Here is a 24,501-nt window from a genome sequence, read left to right as displayed (position 1 = left end):
GAAGAAGGACTGAATGCGTGATTTCATTGGTACGGGGAATTCCCAAACGAGTGAGAAAACTTCCATCTGCTAAGGCATACTGGCACCTTATGGGTTTGAGAGGTGCCTGAGAGGCCTTCCTGGCTTCAAGGCTGGCATGCTCTGCCCACTAGGCCACACTGGCTTTGCCAATATTCAGGTCTTGGAAAAGTCCATTCAATTCAGCAAACATTCATTAAGCTCACTGTGTAGGAGATGAGATGTAGAAAAGACAAAGACAAAGCTGTCCCTGCCCTCAAGGAGCTTAGATTTCCCTAGGGGAAAACCAGCAACGGACCCAGGAGAATGAGCGTGAAGTAACAGCAACCAGACATTTCAAGAGGCAGGCAGGGCTATCAGGAGGAGCTCAGGAAAACCCAGTCACAATGTGCCCTGGAGGAAGCTGGGAGGAGTCAGAGAAAGTCAAGGGAGCCCAGCCATTGAACCCTCCAAACCATGTGGTACCTGAAGCAGCCCTCGATTTCTTCCGAACCAAGGCCAAAAATCTGAGGTTTGCTCATGTTTCAGCATAAGCAGGTAGGAAGAGGAGGGGTCATTAGAGCAGTCCTGGGTGAGTTTCCACACCCTTGGTGCTTCCCTGCAATGAGCCAGTAACCTAGATGGAAGAGCCTGTGGACATTCAGACCCATGTTTCAACCTGGGGCTTAGAGCTTTCTTTGAAGACCACACATGACAGCCAGTGTCTTATTTCCATCCTCCATCTTTGGGACGAATGGAGTGAAACTGCTTGTAGTCTTTCTCAGTTCTGCATGCAGGATGACAAAGCATGCATGTTATACACCTTTCCGCAGCTATTATAGCCACATGGTCTTAAAACTCAGTATCTGGACTTTGAGAAAGGAAATCCCAAGGACTCCACAATGCAAAATCAAAAAGGACTCATACTGGGTGTAAATGTGTATTCTCAGACTGGATAAATCTAAGGTCCCTTCTGGTTCTAAGCCTTTGATCCCATATTGTGATGCCCAAGGACTAGCCTGCCTCGGTTCAGGGAGGCTCGTTGGCCTCCATGTGATACATTTTTGGGCTACAACAAACTCTTTAAGACTATCAACTAAATTAAATAAGCGTCCCAGCCTCTGGTACAAAGAAGGTTTACACAAGAGGTGGGGGGGGGCAGCAGATTTTCTTTTGTCACCACGCTTGCTTATGGTAAAGCTGACATTTTTGTGAATTTCAATCAGATACTTCCTAATATCAAGGGCAAGAGGTCCAAGAGAATGCTGGCTGATGGAGGAAAGGAAGCTTAGGATTAAAATAAACTGTAAAGTAGGTAATCCCTACAGGAATAAAACAGTCAATTTTTTCTGCAATCAGCTTTATTAAAATAAGCTAACTTTCCTTGCAGACTTTTCCCTAAATCATCCATCATGTCACTGCAATGGTGGCTGGGTAAAATATGAACTTTCCAAGTAGAATGTAAGCCCCTTGTGGGCAGGCACTATTCCTTTTTCTGTTTGTATCCCCAACATGTAACATGGTGCCTAGCACACAGGAAGTCCTTAATAAAGCTTTATTCTATTGAATTGACGTGAGCAGGCTATGGAAACAAGTATATAATGAGTGCCCTAGAAATATCTTCAGTAAACACTCTAGAAGAATTAGGGAGGTACTCAGCCCGTGACTAAGTGTACGCTAGGTTCCTAGTCTCTCCTCTGTGTCAAACGGTTGATGGCAGGATCCCCAGATGGGAACTTATTGGCTGAAAACCAAATGGAGACTACGAATTCTTTGCAGACTCCATCCACCTGCCTTCCCTGATACCTACAGCAATAACTGTGTTCTTGTGGGTGACTCAGGAGCAGAACACACCCCACACCTAGGAAATGAGCAAGCCATCTGCCATGACGCTTCTGTCCTCCGAGTGAAATGGTGGCCAATTCCCATTTGTCACATCTGCCTCACCAGACAACACCCATGAGTAAATGTTGACCAAGCCACACGGTATCGTGGGCAGCCTGGGTCAGATCCAGAAAAAGAGAAGAAAAGGACTCTCAGATATGGATTCAGTGTAATAATCAACAATGCAAATTAAGTGCTAACTCTATGCCAGGTACTATACTAGGCACTGCAGCCACGAAGACAAACACCATAGTCCCTGCCCTCAAGAAGCTTCCACTCTACTCAATTTTAGTACTTTAAGGACCCGTCAGTTGGTCAGCGTGTAAAACCCTCTTTGGCACCGGAGGCTCGGACACTTACTTAATCTAGTCTATAGTCTTAATAAGCTTCTCTGAACCGAGGCAGGCTAGTCCTTGGGCATCAGAACATGGGATCAAAGCTTAGAACCAGAAGGGACTTTACATCTATCTAGTCTAAGTCCCTATTTTGACAGATGAGGAACAGGCCTACAGAGATGGAAGTGGCTTAATAAATGTCTAAATTGAATTGCTCAGTCGTAGAGATTGCAAGGGACCAAGCTGGACTTGGAACCTGAGTCCTCTGACTCCAGACCCATCCTTCTTGCCATGGCACCAGAATGCCTCCAAGCAATCGACCATTGGGCCCTAATAGCAAGTCTTTCCCTGAGTTTGGCCAGACCCAGCTCCCCAGGCCATGAGGCAGGAAGGCTTCCGTGATCTTCACTGGTTACCGACTTTTAAGACTTGCATAATAATTTTAGAAAAACGATTTCTACTGTGAGAGGCAGAATGGCTACTGAGAGTCAGGACAACTTGGTTTCAATTCCTCCCTTTGAGAGATTCTTGCTGCATGATTATGGGAAAGTCCCCCACCCGCCAGTGTCCTCAGCTGACACTGTCAAGCCACTGGCTGCAGAAAAGTTGGAGATCAGCATAAATAGGCGGATTTCCCACCCCAGGATTTCCCCCACCAATGAACTCACAAATCTAGAACGAAATAATTAAAGAATGCTGTTAATAGTTAACAGCAAGTTAGGGACATAAACAAGATGGAAAAGCAAGAAACAAAATGACCCCCACCCACCCAAAACAAACAAAAACCAAAGCCTCTCATTGATCCCAAAGGATACAAAGAACAGCAGCACCTGGTGATGCTTCACAGCTCCGATCAGTCCCACCAAGGCAATTAGGAAGAGGAAGATGCCAACAGCGATGACCACACCAACGACCCGGAGGCTGGAGATGAGGCCAAAGCCAATTCCCCAGGCAGCAATCCCGATCAGCAACAGGCTAACCAGCTAGAACCCCCCCCCAAAAAAAAAAGAAAAGAAAAGAAAAGGAAGGGAAGGGATAGGAAAAAGAAAGGACATCTATGTTAGAAGACAAATCAAACAGCACTTGCTCTGTGCCAGAAAAGTGCTAGATACAAAGACAAAAGGGAAACTAGCCTTGCCCTCAAGGAGCTTACATTCTAGAACAGTGCTATTGTTGTATGTAGTTAACTTCTGGCAAAATCTGTCTCTTCCTAAGTCCTGAGGCATACAAGGTCATTACAGGATCACAGAGCAAGGGCTATAAGGGACCTCAGACACCATCCAATCCTTTTAATTTATAGATAAGGAGACCGAGGCCAGTAGTGAATAAGTGACTTGTCCAATGTCACACAATAAGGGTGACATCTGGAGTCAGAGGACCTGGGCTCTAATCTCAGCTCCACCACTTCATGTCTAAGTCATTTATCCTAGCTGGGCCTCAGCGTCCTCATCTGTAAGATGATAAGGTTGCATTTGATGACCTTTACAGACCCTTCCAGCTCTGAGCAGCAGAACCATGATCCAGACTCAGGCTTTGGACTCCTGCTAGCCCAAGGCTCTCTGGACTGTACCACATCCAGAACTCACCAACAGAGGACCTTTGCTCCGGTCAAAGTCACTCAGATTGTTAAAAGGACAAGAAAAGAGAACAAAATATATAAAGGTGCTCTTTGCATTTCACGTGTGTTAACTGTGTTTCCACCAGTTAAACACAACTGAGCTGAGGAAGCCATTACTAGCGATTGATAGGAAGTCAGCTTGGCTCAGAGAGCTCTCTGTGTAAGACCATCACTTATCACTTTCACAATCACCTCATCTAGCCATCATGTATCAGCATCACTGGGGCTGCGCAGGGAGACTGGACAAGGGGATCTGGAGACCTACAAGCACACACCCAGTGGCTAGAAAACTCTAAGTCACTCAGCATGAGGCTCTAGAGACTCAAGAACGAGTTTGGATAATGTGAGCAGATTAAGACAATGATGGAAGGCCAGAGTCTGACAGACACAGGAAGGCTCTTAAGTAGGGTGTTTTCTGAAACCTCCTGCTGACGAGAGTCTGGAGATGCTATGTCTCCAGAAGAATCCAGAAGTGCAGGGGACACAAAGCAGCCCCTGTCCTCAGGGAGCGTACGTTCTCCCCTGGGACGCCACACGTACTCAGAGCGGGAACAGAGAGCACGTACACACAGTAAATACAAAGTGATCCCAGGGTTAGGAAGAGCACGACCAAGCAGGAGGTTTAGAGGAGAGCTCCTGTAGAAGGCGGTAGCATCTGGAAGAAACCATTTTAAGTGCATACATGGAAACATAAAAATACGCATACACGTGCATACATACATGTCTATATGGGTATGTATGTGTGCACGTGCATGCATACATGAGGCAAGGGAACAGTTGGGTTTTGTCTTATTGGGGGGAGCAAAAACTCAGGAAAAATTTAAATTGAGGCTTTTTTTAGGTGTGTGTTTGTACTCATTTCATATCATTGCCATTTTTGGTTTAGGAACAGAAAACCATTCCATATCTAATGTGGTTTGTTTCTGAAATTCTCCCCCTTGTTTTGTTACATTGTAAGCTGGCTTGTTTAGACAATAATTGTAATTTAGCTAACTAGATTTCCGTCTGCAGCAGAGGGGTTAGCAGCTGCATGGTGGGGGGACCCACCCACACAACCACAACCCCAGCCCTCTCTGAAATACTGAAGAAGCAAGTTGATTATTTTTTAATGTTTACTACCACTAGAGCCACAGGTGGCCAGGCTTCATGGCATCCCACCTTAGCATCTCAGCATCTCAGGGTTTTCGGTTTCTCTCTGTTTCTCACAAACAGCAGAGAAAGAAACTGTCCACATCAGGGTCAAAGAAAGCAGTGACTACGCTCCGGCCTTCCTAACCTCCAGGTGTGCATGAAGCACAGGAAACCATATTCTTCAGGAAAAGGAACAGAGACTTCTTTAAAGCTCTCTGAATAGACACAGACTTGTGCCTAAGCACCTCTTTCCTGAGCCCGTAGGCAGTGCCCCTGGGGATGCTTCTCCTTTCTTGTCTCCAAGGGCTTGGGAGAAGTGCCAACTGCTCCCAAGCCAGCTGTCTCCACATTCCTGCACTGGCTTCTAAGGAATCTCGGGTGAATAATCCCCGATAGAACCATTTCTTGGCTATGCCACAGATGATGGAGGAGCTTGAAGGCACCAATACATAAGGTAGGATTCAGACGCCACGTGTCGGGAAGCTTGCATGGGCATGCCCGTGTCATGGTAGTTGTGGGTGTTAGTTGATGAAATGGCAGCCTTTAACAATATGCTGATAACGGTCCACATTCATGGCATTTTCAACAATGAGTCCTCATGAGACTGCTGGTGTTAAAACCCAGGCCAAACCGCTGCAGGCTTATCATCACTGACATTTTTGCCTTTGAATTTGATCCAAGAGATGCATAGGAGGAGCCTTTCAGAAACTCATATGGTCTGATCCACCAGATTTACATAAAACTCTTTCTATGACACAGTTTTTAGAAACCATTGCTGTGGGTCAAGAAACTAGAAACATGATGTGACCACCTTCTTGTGAGTAACGTATTCACATATATTTGTTACCATATCAATGTGGGTACTCCCTCCCACAGATGGCAACAGGGTATACTCTGAACGGGAGGGGCTGCAACTGTCAGTCCTGTGCATGGCCTCTTATCTGTGTCCTTCCAAAAGATTGCAGAGGACAGGGGGTTGCACTGAGGGATCCTCCTCATGTTTCCCTGAAACCACAAGGCTCCAAGTGCCCCAATCTGGTCAACAGTGACCCCTCAACTTGCCACGTGACTACCAGTCCATATTATTTTTCACTCATCCATTTCTCTGATGACGTTGGTTTACTCTGGTCGTCTTTTATAATTCCTTACTGTACCCTTCTCATATCTGCCATGGCCCTCTTTACTTCCCTTTGGGGGGATAGTCATCTTCAATTATTCCAGGACTAGAGCGTTCCATGATTCAAAATCACATATACCTTCTTATAATTAAATAATTGAAGCCAAAATTCATAATCTAAAATAGTTGAATTTTTCAAAATGTGGGTCCTGGGCAAGTTCTCCACCAAAAATTTTTCCTGCTGAGATGGTTCTATAAGAGGTTATTTTGGGGGAAGAAGGGAAATGACCAAAGTTCCCCCTGGGATGCCATCAGCATTTACTTGGGGTCAAAAAGAAAGAACACAGCAATCTGGGGAAGTATGCTTCCCAGAATTAGCATTATGCTGTTGTGCAATGTTTTCTGAGTGGGTGCTGAGACCAACGCTAAGCCCCAGCTACCACCATTTATCTGAGGTGCTTTATAGATTTTCCTGCTAGGAGGAAGAGGGACAGAAGAGGTAATCACTGTATAAGTCATTGGCATAAAAAACATAAATCAACGCATTTCTTTAAATTCCTTGGTAAAAACATTTAAAAAAACCAAGTCCTCCTCACTTCCCTGTCTGTCAATGCCATCTGTGCTCAGTAAATTGTTAAGTCTTGTGATTTCTTTCTTACGAAAACTCTCCCATCTGTTACTTCCTCTTCATTTTTACTAAGGCTACACGTTGAGGCCTTGTCATTCACCACATGATGCTAAACGCAAGAAGCTCCTCAGTGGTCTCCCTAATTCCAGGTCGCCCTAACAATGCCCACTCACACAGACATACACCCCAATGAGTTTGGGGCTCACTTGTTCCTCCTTTGGTTTGGCTTGTTTTGCCTGATTGTTTGATGAGAGTCCATGAAGGAGAAACCTAGAGTGGGCCTGCTGCAAAGAGCTGCCTGTGCAGTCTTCCTAAAATGACTGTGGTGCCATGTCTACCCTTTGCTTCCTATGGACCTGAATTGAAACTTCTCCACCTGCTGCAGAATGTTCTCTATCACTCCACCCCACATTACTGAGTAGAGTAACATCCCACCTTCCCAAACTATCTACCCCCCAATCTCTCTCCCCTTTAACTCTTACCCTCCATACTAATCAGACATGTCTCCTCATTGTTGCACAAACCAGCCATGCTCATCCCCACCTTCATGTACTGCATGGAAGCCTCAACCCCTGCATGGAATCCCCTTGGCCAATCCAGCTGAAATCCATCCCGCTTCCCTGACTGCTCGAGCCATCAGTCATCATATTACGCCTTTCTTCTGAAGCAAGACACCAACTCTGACCTGGGCCACCCAGGTCACACCATCCAATTTCTCCTGTAATGTTGTTTTCCTATTCCTAGCTCTTTCAGAGGAGCTAGTCCTACATCCACAACTGGGTTGAAAGCTTCTTCAAAGTAAGAAAAACAGACATCTCTAACCCTCTCAAGCATCTAGCACAGAGAGGAACGCTTGGGAGGTGGGGGAGACACTCCATAATGTATTTTTACTACACGTTTTGTTGCTGGCCGGTCATTGAGTCATGATCTTAGTGACCTGTGGACCACGCCACACCCATACTGCCCATAGGGTTTTCTTGGCAGAGATACTGGAGTGGTTTGCCATTTTCTTCTCCAGGAGATTAAGGCAAAGATGACTTGCCTAGGTTCATGCACCTACTATGTTTTTGAACTCAAGTCTCACTACACTAAATATTGAAGCACTCCCAGCGTAGGAATTCCCTTCGTATGGTGACTTACCTATGAACTGTAGGAAAATCCTGGATAACTGTTCAAGGTACTGAAAGGGCAAGTAGTGTGCCCAGGGCCACATAGCTAGTAAATACTAGAGATGGGATTCAGATCAGTTCTTAATGACTCTAGCCACTACCCCCAGCTTGCCACATTTTAAATCTGAGATCATTGAAATTCAAAGAAACAATAGAATCTAGATTTCTGGTAACCAATTTATCAGTGACTTGAATAAAGACACAGATGGATGCTTGTCGGATCTTTGGATGACACCAAGCTGGGAAGGATGGCTAGCATACAAGTTGACACAGTCAGGATCCCAAAAATTCTTGAGAAGACGAGGCAGTAGTTAAAGAGCTGTCTTTAAAGCCAAGAAGACCAGGGCTGCAGTCCCATTTCTGCAGTCTCCTGGCTATGTGACATTAGACAAGTCATTTAACTGCTCTGTGCTGTGGCCAGCTAGGACCCTAAATTGCACAGAAGGTGCTGATCTCTATTGGCAGATGGAGGAAACTGAGGCTCAGAGAGTTGACCTGCCTTTTCCACAGTTACATAATTAGTAACTGTCAAGGAACCTTGTATTTAGAGTTACTTTAACCACTAATCCAGGCTGCCTCTTTGCAAGTTTGAAAGGGCTACACAAATGTCAGAGGTTATTAATGTTCACTATAGGCAAAAGAAAAGACAGCTATCTAAGTCCATTACTGCCCAGGTGTTCTGAACTGGGGAACAGTAGGTAAGTGATAATGGGCAGCTAGGTGGCACAGTAGATAGAGCACTGACCATGAAGTCAGGAAAACCTGAGTTCAAATCTGGTCTCAGGATACTCCTTAGCTATGTGACCCTAGCTAAGTCACTTAACCCTGGTTGCTTCAGTTTCCTCATCTGTAAAATGAGCTGGAGAAGAAAATGGCAAACCCCTCTAAGTATCTTTGCCAAGAAAACTCCCAATGGGGCGACAAAGAGCTGGATATGGCTGAACAACAACAGTAACACCAGGTAGATGATTCTGGCAGGTTTTTCCATATGATCCTGTCATATTGCTAAGGGACCAACCAGACAATAATTAAGATGGTGAAAGTTTCAAAAATATATGCCATTTTAAAAAAAAATCGATGTTGAAAAAAGTTTCCATAATGTATAGTCTCACTGTTTGGAATTTAATTGGCTATGGTTTGGGGTGATAACGTCCCCAATTCAGCACAGCAAAGTCTCACCATATTAAGAATGGTGAGCTTCACCAAGTTCTTCTAGAAATATAGGCTTCATCTGGTTCTGCCTGTAAAAGATGAGTAAGGCTTCACTTATACTTATTGGGGAAAATAAATAGACCACATTGAGTCTTCCTGACTGCTTCCTTAAAATCGATGTCATCTGAGCCAAGCCTACTCTAATTTCATAATTGAAAAGCCCAGTTCTTCCATCTAAAGCCACAAGTTCCCGACAAAGGAACAAAAGGTCCCCTTAGTTCAATGACAACATTTCCCTTATGAAATCAATTTTAATTGAAAGTAAATTTAGACCTTTGATGAATGGCTTCCTTCCTTTAGAAGATGGAAGTCTAATAAAACAGATTATAGGTCTGTTCATTTGTATTTAGTCGTGCCTCTATAAAGCAGGAAGCACCAACCTTTCCTGTTTTCTTTTGGAAACAAAGAAAAGTTAATGATATAAGCTCAGAGATGAAAAGGGCTTAGATAAGGAACTAGACAAGGCATAAAAGTCTATCCAGAGTACTTTATTTCCTCTCAAGCAAGCCCCCAAAGCCAGAGAGAAGCAACCGTGAGGGCCCAAGACAAAATAACAATGATGATGATGGTGATGATGACCGCTAACTTTTATAGAGTGTTCACTATGTACCAGGTAATGCTTTATGAGCATTATCTCATTTGAAATCAAAATTCAGGAGAACATGAAGTAGAGACTAAAACGGTGGGAGGAGAAGTTACCGGAATTCCGAGGTTGCTAGTATCACAGGTTTCAGAGTCGGAAGGGGCCTTTGGGCTCATTTAGTCCAATACATTCATTGTCATTGCTGGTGTTCAGCTGGTGTTCAGTTCTATCTGACTCTTTGCCACCCCATTTGGGGTTCTCTTGGCAATAATACTGGAGTGGCTTGCCATTTCCTTCTCCAGCTCATTCTACAGATGAGGAAACTGAGGGAAACAGGGTGAAGTGATTTGCCCAAGGTCACACATTTAGGAAGTGTCTGAGGCCAGTTTTGAGTGCATTCATTGTACAGAGGAGGAAAACAAGGCCCAGGGAGGTATAATTTCACCCAGGCCTGTAAGTGGCAAAGCCATGATTTGAACCCAGGTCTTCTGCCTACAGAGCCAGTCCTTGCTCCACTGAACCATGCTGCCTTCCTAAATCACTAAGTTGCTGATTTGGGAAGCATATCATTTAACGTTTGTCCCTTGCCCTTCCCCCACCAAACAATCATAAGGATATAACTAAACATATGATCTAAGTTATCACCATCCAACTGAATGTTTCCATGTCCCTTCCATGATCTAAATACTTTTCACAATTACAATTTAAAGGCTAACTTGTTATATAGACTGAGAGAGGATGTGAGCTGCAGTGTTTATGTGAAGACAGAACTGGGTGGAGGAGTCCTCCCCTCCCTCAATCTGAGAAAATCACCTAGTACTTGAGGGTGCTCAGGGAAAATTCCGTGAAGTTACCAAACATCCTGCACCCCAGCCCACTTTAGAACATGTAACTTCTGAGTTATCTAAAAAATATTTTAAAACTGAAAGCATGACCACTTTATAGCTGAGAAAACTGAGACCTAGAAAGAAGAAATGACTTGATTATGGTCATCCGCTCAACAATAAGTGAGGTGGTCCCTCCTCTCCCACCCCCCACCACGCAGGCTGGAGGACTTCGGGTGTTGAACACTACACATAACAGCAGACTTTTCAATGTGTTGATTAGTTTTGCTAAATTTTTTCCCTTCAATTTTTTGTTTGTTTGTTTTACAAGTCCCCTGGAAGTGGATAGGAGGGATCATAATGGGAAATATTTGAAATGTCGTAGGTAGACATACCATCATAGCTAGGATTCAGGGACATGGTGCAAACCAAAACCACTCTTTCATTTGCATGTTCACTCCACAAAAATCCCCAGTGATTCACAGAATGTTTGGAGGATAAATAGAGAGCTAGCAACATTTTCAATTCAATTCAATAAACCCGGATTAATTGCTACCACGTGCCAGGCATTATGTTAAGTGCTGGGGTGGGGATACAAATTAAAAAAAAAAAACCAGTCCCTGCCCTCCTGGAGTTTACAGTCTGATGGGGGGAGGGGGAACTCAATACACAACAAAAGGCTTTTGAAGTGATACTCACCTTTGCCGCAGGGTCTTCAGTGACCAAGAGGTGCATCTGATAGCAGGGAGCACATGGCATCCCCTATAACCCCTATAGAAGCACAGCAGAAGATAGAGAATGGAATTTTCTGTTTGCATCCAATGTTGTTCCCCAAAGAGGCCCGTAAGCTAGGAAATGCTCAGTGCTATCTGTCTTGCAGACGGGCTATGCCCCAGCATGGCTGGCACTGGCTGGCTCTCCAGAGGCCGTCCAGCCCACCTTCTTTGACCATAACTTGCAGATTGCTGAGAATGGGAACGTTCAGGGGCAAAATAGAGGCTTTTTCCGGGATTATGGAAGATGTCTCCAGGTCAGCTAATCCAAGCTGCTCATTTTAGAGATAAGAAAACTGAGGCCCAGCAAGGTCAGGTGACACACCCATAGCCTCACAGGTGGCTGAATTAACCAGGATTCCAACTCAGCTCCTCTGACTCCAAATTCAGCATCGTTTCAACTTCATTATTTTCATACTGATTATCATCCTCACCTAATTTCATGTTTAATGTTGTAAGTGTGAAAAATAGCATCATGACTAATATTTAAGTGAGGGTTTGCCAAAGGCCTTATGAGCCTTATCACACCTGAGCTGCGCAGGCTGCAACTTCTAGGAGCTGCAGGTCAATACCAAAGGGGGATGGGCAGCCCTCACATGGGAGGCGCCACTCCCCCCTCAACACCCCAAACACCCCCTCTGGCTCATAATAATGCCAGCAACAAAACAGAAACTGACATTTATTTAGCCCTCCAAGCCCGCAAACACACACACGCACAGGTATGCATATGTACACATGTGTATATGTGTTACATGTATATACACTCATAGCTGCTCTCTAGGTCTTTCACTTTCAGAGGCCATCCCAACCTGCATTGGTGGAGGGTAGTTTCACACCAAGAGTTACCCACACCAAGGAGGTTGGAGGCGGGGCCCAAGATTAACCATTCCAATAATAGCTTTCTGTAAAACTCTGCCAGCAGCTCTCATCTCCTTCCTACTTGCCCTGGTGTCTTTAAGGCCTTGTCGGGGGAGCCATCCCTGGGCAGGCAGCAGGTGAAGACAGGGACAGAGTCATGCCTTTCAGCCCTTCCTGAAAAGTCAGGGACCATGCAGGCCATTGGTATAGGATGACCTGCCCCTGGGCTCCTTTCCAGAGCAGGGCCAGGTCTAGAAAGCCATGCTAGCAGTGACAATAAACACAAATGGAACAGCTGCTCTTCCAGACGGCCCCTACCCTCACTGCCCCCTCCCCCAAGATCCACAGCCTGGCCAGAATCCAAAACAACTCTAATGAACCCTATAGCTAACATCCAGAGCACTTCCAGACCTATGAAGTGTTTTACAGATATCACCTCCTGCACAATGCCTCATCCATGGCAGGCACTGGATAAATGCTTATCCCACTGATTGGCCCATCTCATTCAAGACAAAGAGCGCTAGACTTGAAATCAGAAAAGTCCCGAGTTCAAATCCTACTTTACAAGCTAAGCAGAGCACATCTGACTTAGCCTTTCTGTGTCTAGGGCTACTAAGTTATAGAGGAGTGGCTATAACCATTGGGGAAGGGAGTTCACCCACGGAAGTTCCCTACTCTAATCAAATCCCAGATTCGTGGAATATAAGACAATAACTAACATTTATCGTGTGGACTTATAAAACGTTTCAATGCCTTTCTCATCTATCATCTGAGCCTTTCAACAACACCGTCAGGTAGCTACTGCTGGAAATATTATCTAGATTTTATACATGAGGATGCTGGGGCTTAGAGAGGAGGCAGGTTTTCTTCTGGGGTCACCCAGCGAGTGCCACCCAGAAGCAGAGTTTGAACCCAGGTTTCCCTTGTCTCTGAGCCCAGCACTCTATCCACTAGGCTATACTGCCTCTTTCAAGAGTTACCTGAAGTAGGGGGCAGCTAGGTGGCAGGTGGCACAGTGGATAGAGCACCAGCCCTGAAGTCAGGGGTACCTGAGTTCAAATCTGGCCTCAGACCAAACACTTGACACTAGCTGGGCAAGTCACTTAACCCCAATTGCCTTAAAAAAAAAAAAGAGTTACCTGAAGTCAAAGCTAAAAACGAGGTGAGCACCTGCTGCATGTCTTACACTTTTGAAAACCAAAATGGCAGGAAATGTTCTTTTTAACATCATATTCTCAGAGGCTTTATGGCTGACTCAGCATGTGTCCCTTGAACGTGAACATTAGGTCTGCCACATGCACTCGCTTTTGATTAATTTGCAGAATATTCAATGGTCTGAAAATCAAGAGCTCTTGGACAAAGAGGCATCACCATTACCTCTGATCCCTGAGCAAAGGAATGTTGAACATTTAAAATAAGCCTAATCAAGAGGGAGAAGGCCATCCTTTCAACTTGTTACTAGGAGGATCAGTAAGTGGATGGGGGAGGGGGATGGCCAGAAGATGGGTTCTGGGGCATTGGCCCCATCTGGACCAGGGCTGAATTAGGGTTCAAACTTAGTTCCTCCAGCCCTGATTTGTCCACTCTTTGAAATGTACTATTTTTGCACCAACAAATAACTGGTCATAAGCACTTAGAGACCCATTTAACCTCATATTTAAGGAAAAGGGGGAAGGGAGTAGTATTTATTAGTACCAGGCACTGTGCTAAGCATCTTTTAAAAATGACCTCATTGATCCTGTAGGTGCTATTATTATCCCTATTTTATATATGAGGAAACTGAGGCAAACAGAGATTGACTTACCCAGGGTCACATGGCAGTGTCTGAGTCCAGATTTGAACTCAGGTCTTCCTGACTCCAGAACCAATGTTCTAACCACTGAGCAACCAGCTGCCTCTTATTCCATATCTTAGGTGTTAAAAATATACACATACGGGGCAGCTAGGTGGTGCAGTGGATAGAATGCAGCCCTGAAGTCAGGAGGACCTGAGTTCAAATCCGGCCTCAGACCAAATACTTGACAGTACTAGCTGTGTGACCTTGGGCAAGTCACTTAACCCCAATTGCCTCACTAAAACAAAAAATTAAAATAAATAAATAAAAATACACACACACACACACACACACACAATCTGTATTTATCCAGAGCTTAATCTCCCTCTTTGCCCTGGTTGCAGGCTGTTCCCTGGGGCCCTGGCCCGATATCTTCATAATGGTAGCTGTGAGCCACAGAGTGAATGCTCGACTTGGGGAAAGCCTGATTCAAATCCTGCCCCCCCACCCCTGCACTTATGCACTGTGTGATCCTGGCCAAATGACTTGACCTCTCTGAGCTTATTCCTTATTAGTAAAATGGAGCCAGTATTAGCACTTACCTCACAGGGTCAAAGAAGGTAAGATGTGCAATTATTATTAGGAATCCTAAAATTTTATACTAAAAAATGAAAAAGCACAGGTACCCCCCTGCCCTCACACTGCTGAAGAGGCCGGCGCACGGCTGGCGAGGCTGGCCGGGGGCCAGGAGGCATCCATTCCATTCCCAGCTCCCTCCTTTAGTACCTTCCAGCTGGGGGGGGGGGCGCCTTTCAGGCTTGAGGTCTTGGCCCCTCAGCTGGTAGCACCTCCAGAGAAAGTTACCTTTCATCTGCTCCCTCTGGGCCCTCTATACTCTGGTTACTTACCTGTTGCCCCCCCTTCTCCCACCCACTAGACTGTAAGCTCCAAGAGGGCAGCACGGTATCTCCTTGCATGCCCAGCGCCTGGCCCAGGATCTGGTACAGAATAAGTGCTTAATGAATGCTTGTAGATGGATCAACAGGAGAGAAATCTCCTTAAAATCCTGCTCTTCTGGAATGTTTTGTTAAATGCCCAAATGATAATAATTACAAAAGTGACTTAATGTCCTGCCTTGGCCTCTGAAGGTACCCATATATAAGTCAGAAAAATATGGTTTCAGGTACTTAACATTGTTTTAGTTTGTAGACCAAGGCTAGAAGAGTGAATGAGGAATCATCATTGTCTCCCCTGCCTCCAGGGATCAAACCTGGGAAAGGGGCCACAAAACCACACACACACACACACACACACACACACACACACACACACACACACACGCACGCCGCTTGCTTTCTATTCCTATCTCCTCACTTCCCTGAAGTCTTGCCCTGATTTTTTTTTTAATACAGGCTAGGACAAAGAAGTCAAAGCATTAAGCTATTATAGAGATGCCAGATTAATCTTCCTAATGTAAAACTCGGCTCTTGGTGCTCTCCCTGCTGAAAAGCCTGCAGAGTTTCCCATCTCAATCATGGCAGTGGCGAAACTCGAGTGAGAAGGAGCCTTGAAGGTCAATGAACCCAGATCTGTTATTTCCTAATGGAGAGTCCTTCTTGGTGTTTGCCTTCATTTTTCCAAAAGGGAGCAATGACATCACCAGGTGGAATTGATGGCACAAGGTTAAACTGGGAGTGTGGAGCAAAGCTAGACCTTTAAACAGCCAAGTGCTGGGGAGACAGGGAGGCAGCCAGAGGACCTGAGTTCAAATTCTGACCCTGCTCCTTAATAACATGACCTCAGCATGCACTTTCACCACAGTAAGATTCAGTTTTCTCTATAAAATGGAGACACTAAACTCGAGGACCTCTAAGGTCCTTTGCAGCTCCAAGTCTATGGTCCTCTAAACTAGCCCCAATTTTCCTTCACTTCACTTCAATTTGTAAAATCATTTTATTAGGCACGTGATATTTTCAAGGTAATGTCTTTGTTGGGGATGTTCATAGAGTGATCTAGGGTGGGGGATGGATTTCAGGGAGATATGTCTGGCTCGGGCTCAGGTTAGGACCTCCTCATACAGAATGTAAGCTCACTAAGGACAGAGACTGCCTGGCCCACAGCAGGCACTTAATAAAATCTGCCATTATTGTTGTTTGCCAACACACACCTGTTGGCCAGCTCTCCAGCCAATTTGCCATGCTATTTCACAAATGGTGAAACTGAGGTCCATTCCTGTGCTTAGGGCCCCAAAGTTACTAAGTGTCTGAAGCCAGATTTGAATCCAGGTCTTCATGAATCTGAAATCAGAACTCAAATCACCTAGTGCACACTGCAGCTCATTCTGGTTCCCCCAAGCACATACTCGTATGCCATCAGGAGAGATCTGAATGAGACCATAAGCTCTTTGAGAGCAGGCACCATGCTGGCTATGTCTTTGTCATAATCCACACAGAAAGCACCTGAATAGTTGATGAGTATGAGGAAGCATTTCTCCACTTGCTCATGTATTGAGAGCAGACAGAAAAGGGCATCTGTGCACCTGGTAGAGAGCTCAAATTCCTCCTCTTCAGCTACTTTAGTGACCCTGGGATGCTTTTGAGTCATCAATCTCCCCCATCAACTTGGATCACCACAAAGTCAATACTTTGTGATGTGGAAATTGGAATTTCTGAGCTCAAAATTGTGCATTTTTAAAAAGTAACATTAAAAATTGTTTCTTATTGAACCCTTCTCTGGTTTCTGATGCAGCATGAGATTCAGAGTAAGAAGACCTGTATTCAAATTCTGGTTGTCACTTAGGAAAGGTAACTGACTCTCTTGCCTCCCTCCACTGCCATCACCATAATCAAGGTAGGGATTAAAGAACACTAGGTACTGGGGTTTAGAATAGTCAAAAGAATACTGGATTTAGAACCAAAGGACCCAAATTCAAATCCTCACTTTGCAACTCCATGTCAGGGTGACCTTAAGCAAGTCGCTTCATTTCTTTAGACCTCAGTTTCCTCAACCTTAAGTGAAGAGGTTGGATTCAACGATCTCTCTCAAAATTCCTTGCCAAGTCTCTATCTATGATCCTATGAGCTACATAAAGACAATATTTGTTTTAAAGTTTGCTGTTCTAAAGCATTTTTAAAACATTAAGTTACTTTAAATTGATGTCATGATTTCTCCACCTTATACTTTGACTGCATACCATCTGATAATTTCAAAATTCTCTTTGCCCTCAGCTTATCTCATGAATATCCTTATCAGCGCATGACATTTCCTACAAAAACTATCCCTCTAAAAACAATCTCTCCACATATCTTGGGGGGGTGGGTAATGACAGATGATCGATCAAAATCAAAGCAGTTGAAAATACCTTACAGATACATTTGAGCCCAACTAAAACTGAGGCTCACTGGCCAAACATGTGAAGGAAATTCAAAGCCAAAGGACCAGAGTTCAGATCTCAGCTCTGGTACTTACTCCATTGACCTTGGGAACGCCACTGGTTCTTAAGTTTCCTCCTCTATAAAGCAAGGATACAGGGCCAGGTGACTTGCAGGACACTTCCTCACTCTCAAGAGAATCAAATGCAGGGATTGGCCACCTGCTTTCCAAGGGCTGATTTTTGGTTTTGTCTCCTCTTAGACTTTCCAATGGCCTATAATGCCTCAGAAAACATCTGAACTACCTCAATTTCTCCAAAAGTGTTATTGGCAATCTTGTCTCCAGCTTGGGCCTCAGTTTCTAGTTCTGTTCTCAAACTCTGCTTTGCTTTGTTTTGTTTTCTAGAAGTTGATGCCCAGAAGCACATAAAGGGAATTTCTGTGTCAGTTTCTGGTCCAGAAGGTAGATGAAGGGATTAAAGTTCCCTTCTCCCCCACTCTCTATAATCATTCAGCCTACTCCCAGGAAGGCAGCTGGGAACTACAAAGAAGGAGGCCCGCCCAGAGCTGCCATAAATAAAGGATTCTGACCCTTGCCGGACCTCCCTGGGATCAAGCACATTCTACGGGGTGAGGGAAAACCTTCTCCCTGGTGCTCTAGTGATCTTCTGGGACTGACGTCACTGATTCTGAATGAAGCGAAAACTTATCAGCAGGAAGTTCAGACTGTCCTGACCCCAGCGACCCAGGTATGCTCTGACTCACTTCTAAGAGGCAAACTGGATTGGTGAAACAGTGATGACCTCAGGAGTCAGGAGAGACTGGGTTCAAATCCTGACTCAGATCAGACACTAACTGTGTGACCCTGGGCAAGTCACTGAGCCTTTCTAAGCCTCAGTTTCCTCATCTGTAAAATGAAGTTATTAATAATAATGCTACTCACAGGGTTGCTGTGAGGCTCAAATACTATCACAATGTGACCTTGGGTAAGTCATGAAATCCTTGTGGGCTTCAATTTTGTCATCTGTAAAATTAGGACTAGACTAGCTGTTTCTAAGGTCCCTTCAAACTCTAGATGTACAATTCTATGTAAAGTGCTTGGCAAGACTTAACATGTGTGTGTGTGTGTGTGTGTGTGTGTGTGTGTGAGCGTGCGCGTGTGATAGAGTTCCCTCTCTCCCCCCAAGCCCCTCTGGTCCTTTGGTGAAGGCAACCTAATCCTTCTCAGAACAATATTTTTAGAGGCACACAGGATAGCAGAGGAGACCAATTATACTGAAACTAGAAAAGGATGGAAAGGAATAAGTATTTATGTAGTGCTTACTATGTGCCAGGCACTGAGCTAAGTGCTTTCAAGATAATAATAAAATAAAAAAGTTAATAGACCCATGTTAACAATTTCTGCCTGGTTTAAACACCAGCTTCATTCTTTTCATCTCACACAGTTAGAATTATTTTTATTAACCTTACTCTTCTCAAATCTTTTTTCAGTGCAGTTCAGATGGAAATGGGACTGAGACAAGTTGCTATCTGTCTCTTCTTTTACATGTAATGATCTGCAAAGTGGCTAAAGGGCTGCCTTTTGTGTTTTCATCAATGTGTTGGCATCTCAGCTCATCCTCTGGGGGCTCAGCATAGGACAGCTCAAAAATCAGAGAGGATGAGCTGCATGGCCCATACCTAGCTCTCTCGACACATGGTTTTAACATCTTCTGTTAAGGCTGTACCTTGTGAAAGTCTTCATTCCATGTCCCTTGGAGATCGTATTTGGCATGACCTCTCTTAAAAGTGGTCTCACTTTTATATGAGCCAATGTTCTTATGATTGTTATTAGTTATTACTCCCATTGCTGATGATCGTGACCCTGACCACAACCTTTAGTCAGCTACTGCCATGCCTGCCCTGGCATATCCAATTCCAAAGAAGCTGGGATGAATGGATTAAAAAAGAAACAGGATCAGACCTATAGGCCCACAATGGCGGCTAGGCATTCATTTTAGGAGGAAGATAGTAAGCCCAAATACACATGATGGACTTCTTCTTGCAGGACAAAACTCACTCCTGTCCTCCCCACCCCACAATACCAACTCCCTGTCCATTCTGATTTTTTTACCAATGTTCACTTTAAGATTTTGAACCAGTCCCTCCCCACCTCCACCAGCAATGCCAGTCTAAATAAATAACAACCTCAGATCTGTGATAATGTGAAATGACACACCATTCAAGCCAAGCCCAGATCTGGTCTGGCTCACTGGAACTCCATGACCCATCCCATTAAATTTGGTTAAATGGAACTAGGGGAGCAACAATACCCTTGGAATAAGCTCAGAAAATACTAGATTATTGGAGAATATGAGTGTGAAGGGACAGGAGAGAGCCAAGCAAGAGGAAAATTTAGACTTGGTGTCAAGGGAAGCTTCTGAGCCATTGGTTACCCCAACATGGCACGGACTGCTCCAGACATAGTGGGTATCATTCCTTGCAGGTGTCCAAGAAGAGGCTAGATATGCACTTGGCATGTGTGGCAAACAGGGGATTCTTCTGGGAATGGGGGCTTGGAGAGAACAAGGGTTCTTAACCTGTTCATGTCATTGAATCCTTTGGGAGTCTACTTACTGAACTCTGGACTCTTTCTCAGAATTCTGTTTGAGGACCACAGCTTAACCATGCCTAGACTGGCTGCTCACTAAGGTCCCTTCCAATTTGATCATTCTATGATTACTTGGTCAAATAATTAAATGATATTTTATTTACTTATGTTAAGAAGTTCTATCCTCGAGGGCAAGGGTATTTGTGGGGGGTTATTTCTTGTCTGTGTGTCCCCAGTATCTAGCACAGACACATGATCAGTGTTCAATGGACGGGACTAAAGGGTCTCATTTTATAATTCATTTTATAATTCATATCATCACAGGTTGAGAACTGGGAGGGACCCTAGATGTCACTGAGTCCAGTCTCATTTTACAGATAAGGAAAACTTAGGCTAAGGTGCCATAGGTAATAACTGGCAGGACCAGAATTTGCACTCAGGTCCTCAGACTCCTACCCCACTCTTCCTTTCCGCTGTGCCCCATGACTCCACTGGAAGCCTTGGGATCCAAACCAAGTCACTCTCCTTTCAACATCTATGGAATTTCAGATGAATGAACTCTTACTATCTTCTACCCCAGACTGGCTCCTTCAAACACCATCTTTCCTCCTGTCCCCTTTCCCTTCCCATCCAGCTGAAGGCACCTGTCCTGGGGGTTGCCAGAAGCAATCTGAAACTCCTAGCTCTGTTTTAAAAAATAAGTTCCTGGATCTCACTTTCCCAGCAAATCACACAGGTGACCATTCTAGGGCACTAGGGAAACAGGCTGGGCCATGAAGTCACATGCCAAGGAGCACATGACTGGATTGCTGGTATCAGAGAAAGGATTTGAACTCAGAACCCCAAGAAGCCAGTGTGGAAGCAGCCCAGGCCAACACATCCAGGTCACTAACAAAGCTCCCAGGAGAGGGGATAGCCCTGACTTAATAACCAATTAATCTGATAAGTAGCACTTAAGAAGACAAAGGTGGATTTGGAAAAATAAAAACCATGCACGGCACAAGTTTCTAATTACGCTGGTCTGATCCAGGCACCGGGCCTGGCACACAGTAGGAATTTAACAAACATCTGCTGAATTACAAGGCCAGAAATCACCCAGCTGGTGGTTGAGGTCTCTTCCTTTGGGATCAGTAACCAAGCCGACGGTGCTTGGCGTTAGCCACAAAGGTACACCTAAGCCCTTGCTTGCCCTCAGGTCTCAGACATGGCCATGTACAAGTGAAAACACACAACAATCCCTGTAAAATGATCCGAGCTCTCCCAAGGCTGAGAAGACAGGGCTAACTTTGGGTTCCAAGGCCTGTAACATAAGCTAGCCACAGCTGGCCTGGTTCCTTCTTAACTCGAGGCCTCCCGGGGATGTTTGCAGGGTGGGAGCAAGGTGGAACTGGGGCTGGAGAATGGGGGGGGGGGGGCGGCATATTCCCAAGAGCTGGGAACATTGTTTTTTTGTATCCTGCCTCATCAGCTTCTTCCTTCACATACCCCTCTCCCCCCACCCCCGCCCCAACTCACACTCCCGCTACTTCAATGGAATCCAATTTAATTCAACCAAAGAGACATTAGATGCCTCCAAAGTCCCTTCTCAGCATCCCTTAAGCACCCACTGTGTGCTAGGAAACCTGCCAGGCAATGAGGCCACCAGGACAAAAATCAAAGGGTCCCTCTGCCTTGAAAGCGTTTAAACTGTGGGTGAAGACCTTGGTGCCAACCCCTGAAAATAAAAATGATCATTATCATTATCTAGAAGCTCACTTGGGTGGGGACGTGACGGGAGAGTACCCGGCTTAAAATGGAGCGCTGCTTTTTGCTAGCAAGCGCAGGGAAAGACATCAAGCAGCCGCCCTGGGGAAACAATTGTTTAGGAAAAAAAACAGAGAAACTTCCGAAGCCACCGCGGACATCCTGGTGTAAATCTGCCCGGTGGCCTACGAGGAAGCCGCAGGCCATCAACGTGGCTGTAAATTACATGCTGGGCCCCAGACCCCGGCTGCTCTGGCTCCAGGATGCCCCAGCCCAGGCTGCCTCCAAGGCCACCCTCGTCCTAATCTAGCCCGGGCGCCAGGGATGCGGAAACCCGCAGCAAAACCGGAGGACAAGGGGGTGTCGGAAGGCGGGGAGAGAAGGCCGAGGCAGCCCCAGGCAGGAGCTCTCCAAAGAGATGCCAAGGTGGGGCGGGCTGCCCGGAAGCCAGCCAGGAGGCTGCGGGCGAGGAAAGGAGGCTTCCAGGAGGCAGCCGGCGCGGGCTGGGGTGGGATGGGGCGGGCTGGGGGCATAGATGGGAGGCCGCGCCGGGCAGCGGGCGGCGGCAGGTGCCCGTGCCCGGGGCTGCTCACTCACCGTGTAGAGCAGATTGAGGGCGCACAGGCAGCTCCTGGAGCAGGCGAAGCCGCCACACACCATGTTGGGGGGCGGGCAGATAGCGAGGCCAGGGGCGAGCGCTGAGGGCCGGCCGGGCAGCCCCCGGACACGGGCACGGGCAGCCGCGCCCCCTCCTCCGCCCTCCCGGGCTGGGCTCTAGGACGCGGGGGCCGAGCAGCGGCAGTCCGCCGGTCCGTCGGTCAGTCCGTCCGTCTGCCCGTCGCAGGCTGCAGCGCACGGTCACCCCCAGCCCACACCTCGGCCTCCCGCAGCGCAGCCCAGCCTTGCCCAGCCTGCCTAGTCCGCTCCGGCCCCGCTCCCTGGGCTCTAGCAGCCGCCGCCGCCGCCGCCGCCGCCGCCGCCGCCGCCGTGTCCGAGGCCCCGCCCCGGCCGGGCCGCGAGCGCTGATTGGTCTCTGCACGGGAACAAAGGTAAGATATGCAAATATATGCACTGCCGCTGGGGAAGGGAGAAGGAGCGGGTGGGGCGCTGGCGGGAGCGGGGGCGGGGGAGGCGGGCACCTCGTTTGCAGGTGGAGGGGGCGGGGCGGCAAGAGCCCAAAGCCCTGATCCCTGTTGGAGTCCCAGGACCCACTGAACCCCTTACCTGCCCGCTATGGGGTCACAGATGAATCGCTCGCCTCTCTGGGCCTCAGTTTCCTCCTTTTGTCAAATAAGGGAGGTGGACTAGGCTGCCCCTCAGGTCCCTCTCTGTTCTAGAGCCGCAATCCCGCCATTGTTTAAATGTAGGCTCTGATTACTGGACCACCTGCCTCAGTCCTCGGCATACTAGGGATGGAGGAATGGGGGGTGGGCACAGCAGGTTGCCAGAACAGACCGAGAGCAAGGATGGCCTGGCACTGAGAAGAATGAGAAGCTTCCCTGGGAGGTAGATCTTCCAGGTGGAATTACCCTCGGTTTACGGATGAGGAAACTGAGGCCCAGAGCGGTGAAGTTAATCCCAGGGCCCTACAACTAGCGTCAGACAATGACCCAGGCTTTTAGCCCACTTTCCACCGTACCCAGATTCTCTCCTGGAAGGAAGAGTAGAGATTTCTAGCACCTTGGCCTCAAGATCTTAAATTTAATTAGTGTACTTTATGCAAATTAGAGAAGAGGCAAAGACCTAGAAAACCACGTGCCTTTCCTGAGAGTTTTGCTGATGTAATCGCCATTTCTCTGAAGAGATTCTAGTGGAGTCTGAAGGGGCAAGTCCCTGAGAGTTGCTGGGCGAATCTGACACCAAGAATGCTTTTGAGAGCCATTTCTAACTTGGTCGTCGGTTCCTGTATTGATTGCGTCAGTTCTGGGACTTTGTGGGCAGATGCAGATGGTGGCAGCCTCCCTGAAGCTCAGCGGATCATGCACTCCCGGTACTGGGGGCGGAGGCGAGGAAGACGTCCCCTGATGGCCTACCTTTGGGAGAGGTGGTGCTGCCAACCGAGCACCTGAGGCGGCCTTCTCAGAGTCTCTGGGCCTGACAGAGCTTGGACTGCTAGGGGCCAAGGAGAGCATCCCGAGGACCTCGGTGGAGAAGCAAGAAGAATCTTACGAATTATCCATGTTTATGAGCAAAAGCACTGTCCTCACAACAGCACTGTGAAGCCAGTACGGGGAGTATTTCGATCTCCGAGCACAGATGAAGAAACAGGCTTAGTGAAAGAAGTGACGAGACGCCCAGGGCAAGAAAGCTACCAAATATTAGAGTCTAGCTTCCAAGCCAGGGATTGGGGCTTCAAGGTCAGGGCCCCTGCGCCCTAAACTGCGAGGCCAGACACGCTGTCTAATTGGTGATTCTGAGCGCAGGCTGTGTCGCTTCTGATTAAGTATGAGAGCAATTGAAAATTGTTTCTTTTAGCACTGAAAACGTGTTGACTTGCTTACTCGGTGGAGCGAATGGCCCAGTGCAAGCCCGTGATAAATGGTGGTTGAGGGATTCGAATTTAATAGTGCAACGCTTCCCAACTCTGGGGGTACAGCGCCCTCCCCCCCCCCCCAGCGCGGAGAGATGAGGTAGGGATGTACGGGGTGGCGCGGAGCATTGACTGATGTAGTGTTTGGTTAGTTTTGCTGAACTTTTTGTTCTTTTTTCTTTGTTAGAGTAGATTTACGGTTTCATGTGTAATCATCTCTTTTATTGTAATATGTTGTGGAAATGCTTGTTTTGTCCCATAAATTTAAAATAAAACTTAATAATAGAGAATATGACGACTAAATGACTAAGAGCTAAGTAAGGGCAGGCTCGATTTCTTTTTGAATTTAAATTCTCTAAAACCA

The 24,501-nt window shown here is 46.4% G+C and overlaps 1 protein-coding gene across 2 annotated transcripts in view; it reads right to left on the bottom strand.

Moving 5' to 3' along the window:
* The window catches only part of TSPAN13 (tetraspanin 13), a 29,224-nt gene extending 6,655 nt beyond the window's left edge, over positions 1-22,569 (bottom strand). Inside the window, exons 1-3 of one of the 2 annotated variants that reach the window (XM_020999980.2) lie at positions 22,205-22,569; positions 11,198-11,269; positions 3,032-3,199 (exon numbers count right to left, since the gene is read on the bottom strand). In XM_020999980.2, coding sequence (XP_020855639.1) covers positions 3,032-3,199; positions 11,198-11,257 — 228 coding nt within the window. In that variant the 5' untranslated portion in view covers positions 11,258-11,269; positions 22,205-22,569. The remainder of the gene's footprint in view (positions 1-3,031; positions 3,200-11,197; positions 11,270-22,204) is intronic. The other variant, XM_020999979.2, reaches the window with a different exon arrangement.
* Between the last annotated feature and the right edge of the window lie 1,932 nt (positions 22,570-24,501).

Source organism: Phascolarctos cinereus, unplaced genomic scaffold, assembly GCF_003287225.1.
Source record: "Phascolarctos cinereus isolate Bilbo 61053 unplaced genomic scaffold, phaCin_HiC Scaffold_1;HRSCAF=81, whole genome shotgun sequence".
Taxonomy (NCBI): Eukaryota; Metazoa; Chordata; class Mammalia; order Diprotodontia; family Phascolarctidae; genus Phascolarctos; species Phascolarctos cinereus.
The sequence above is the reverse complement of the archived record's forward strand: the minus strand, read 5'-3'. Positions and strand labels throughout refer to the sequence as shown.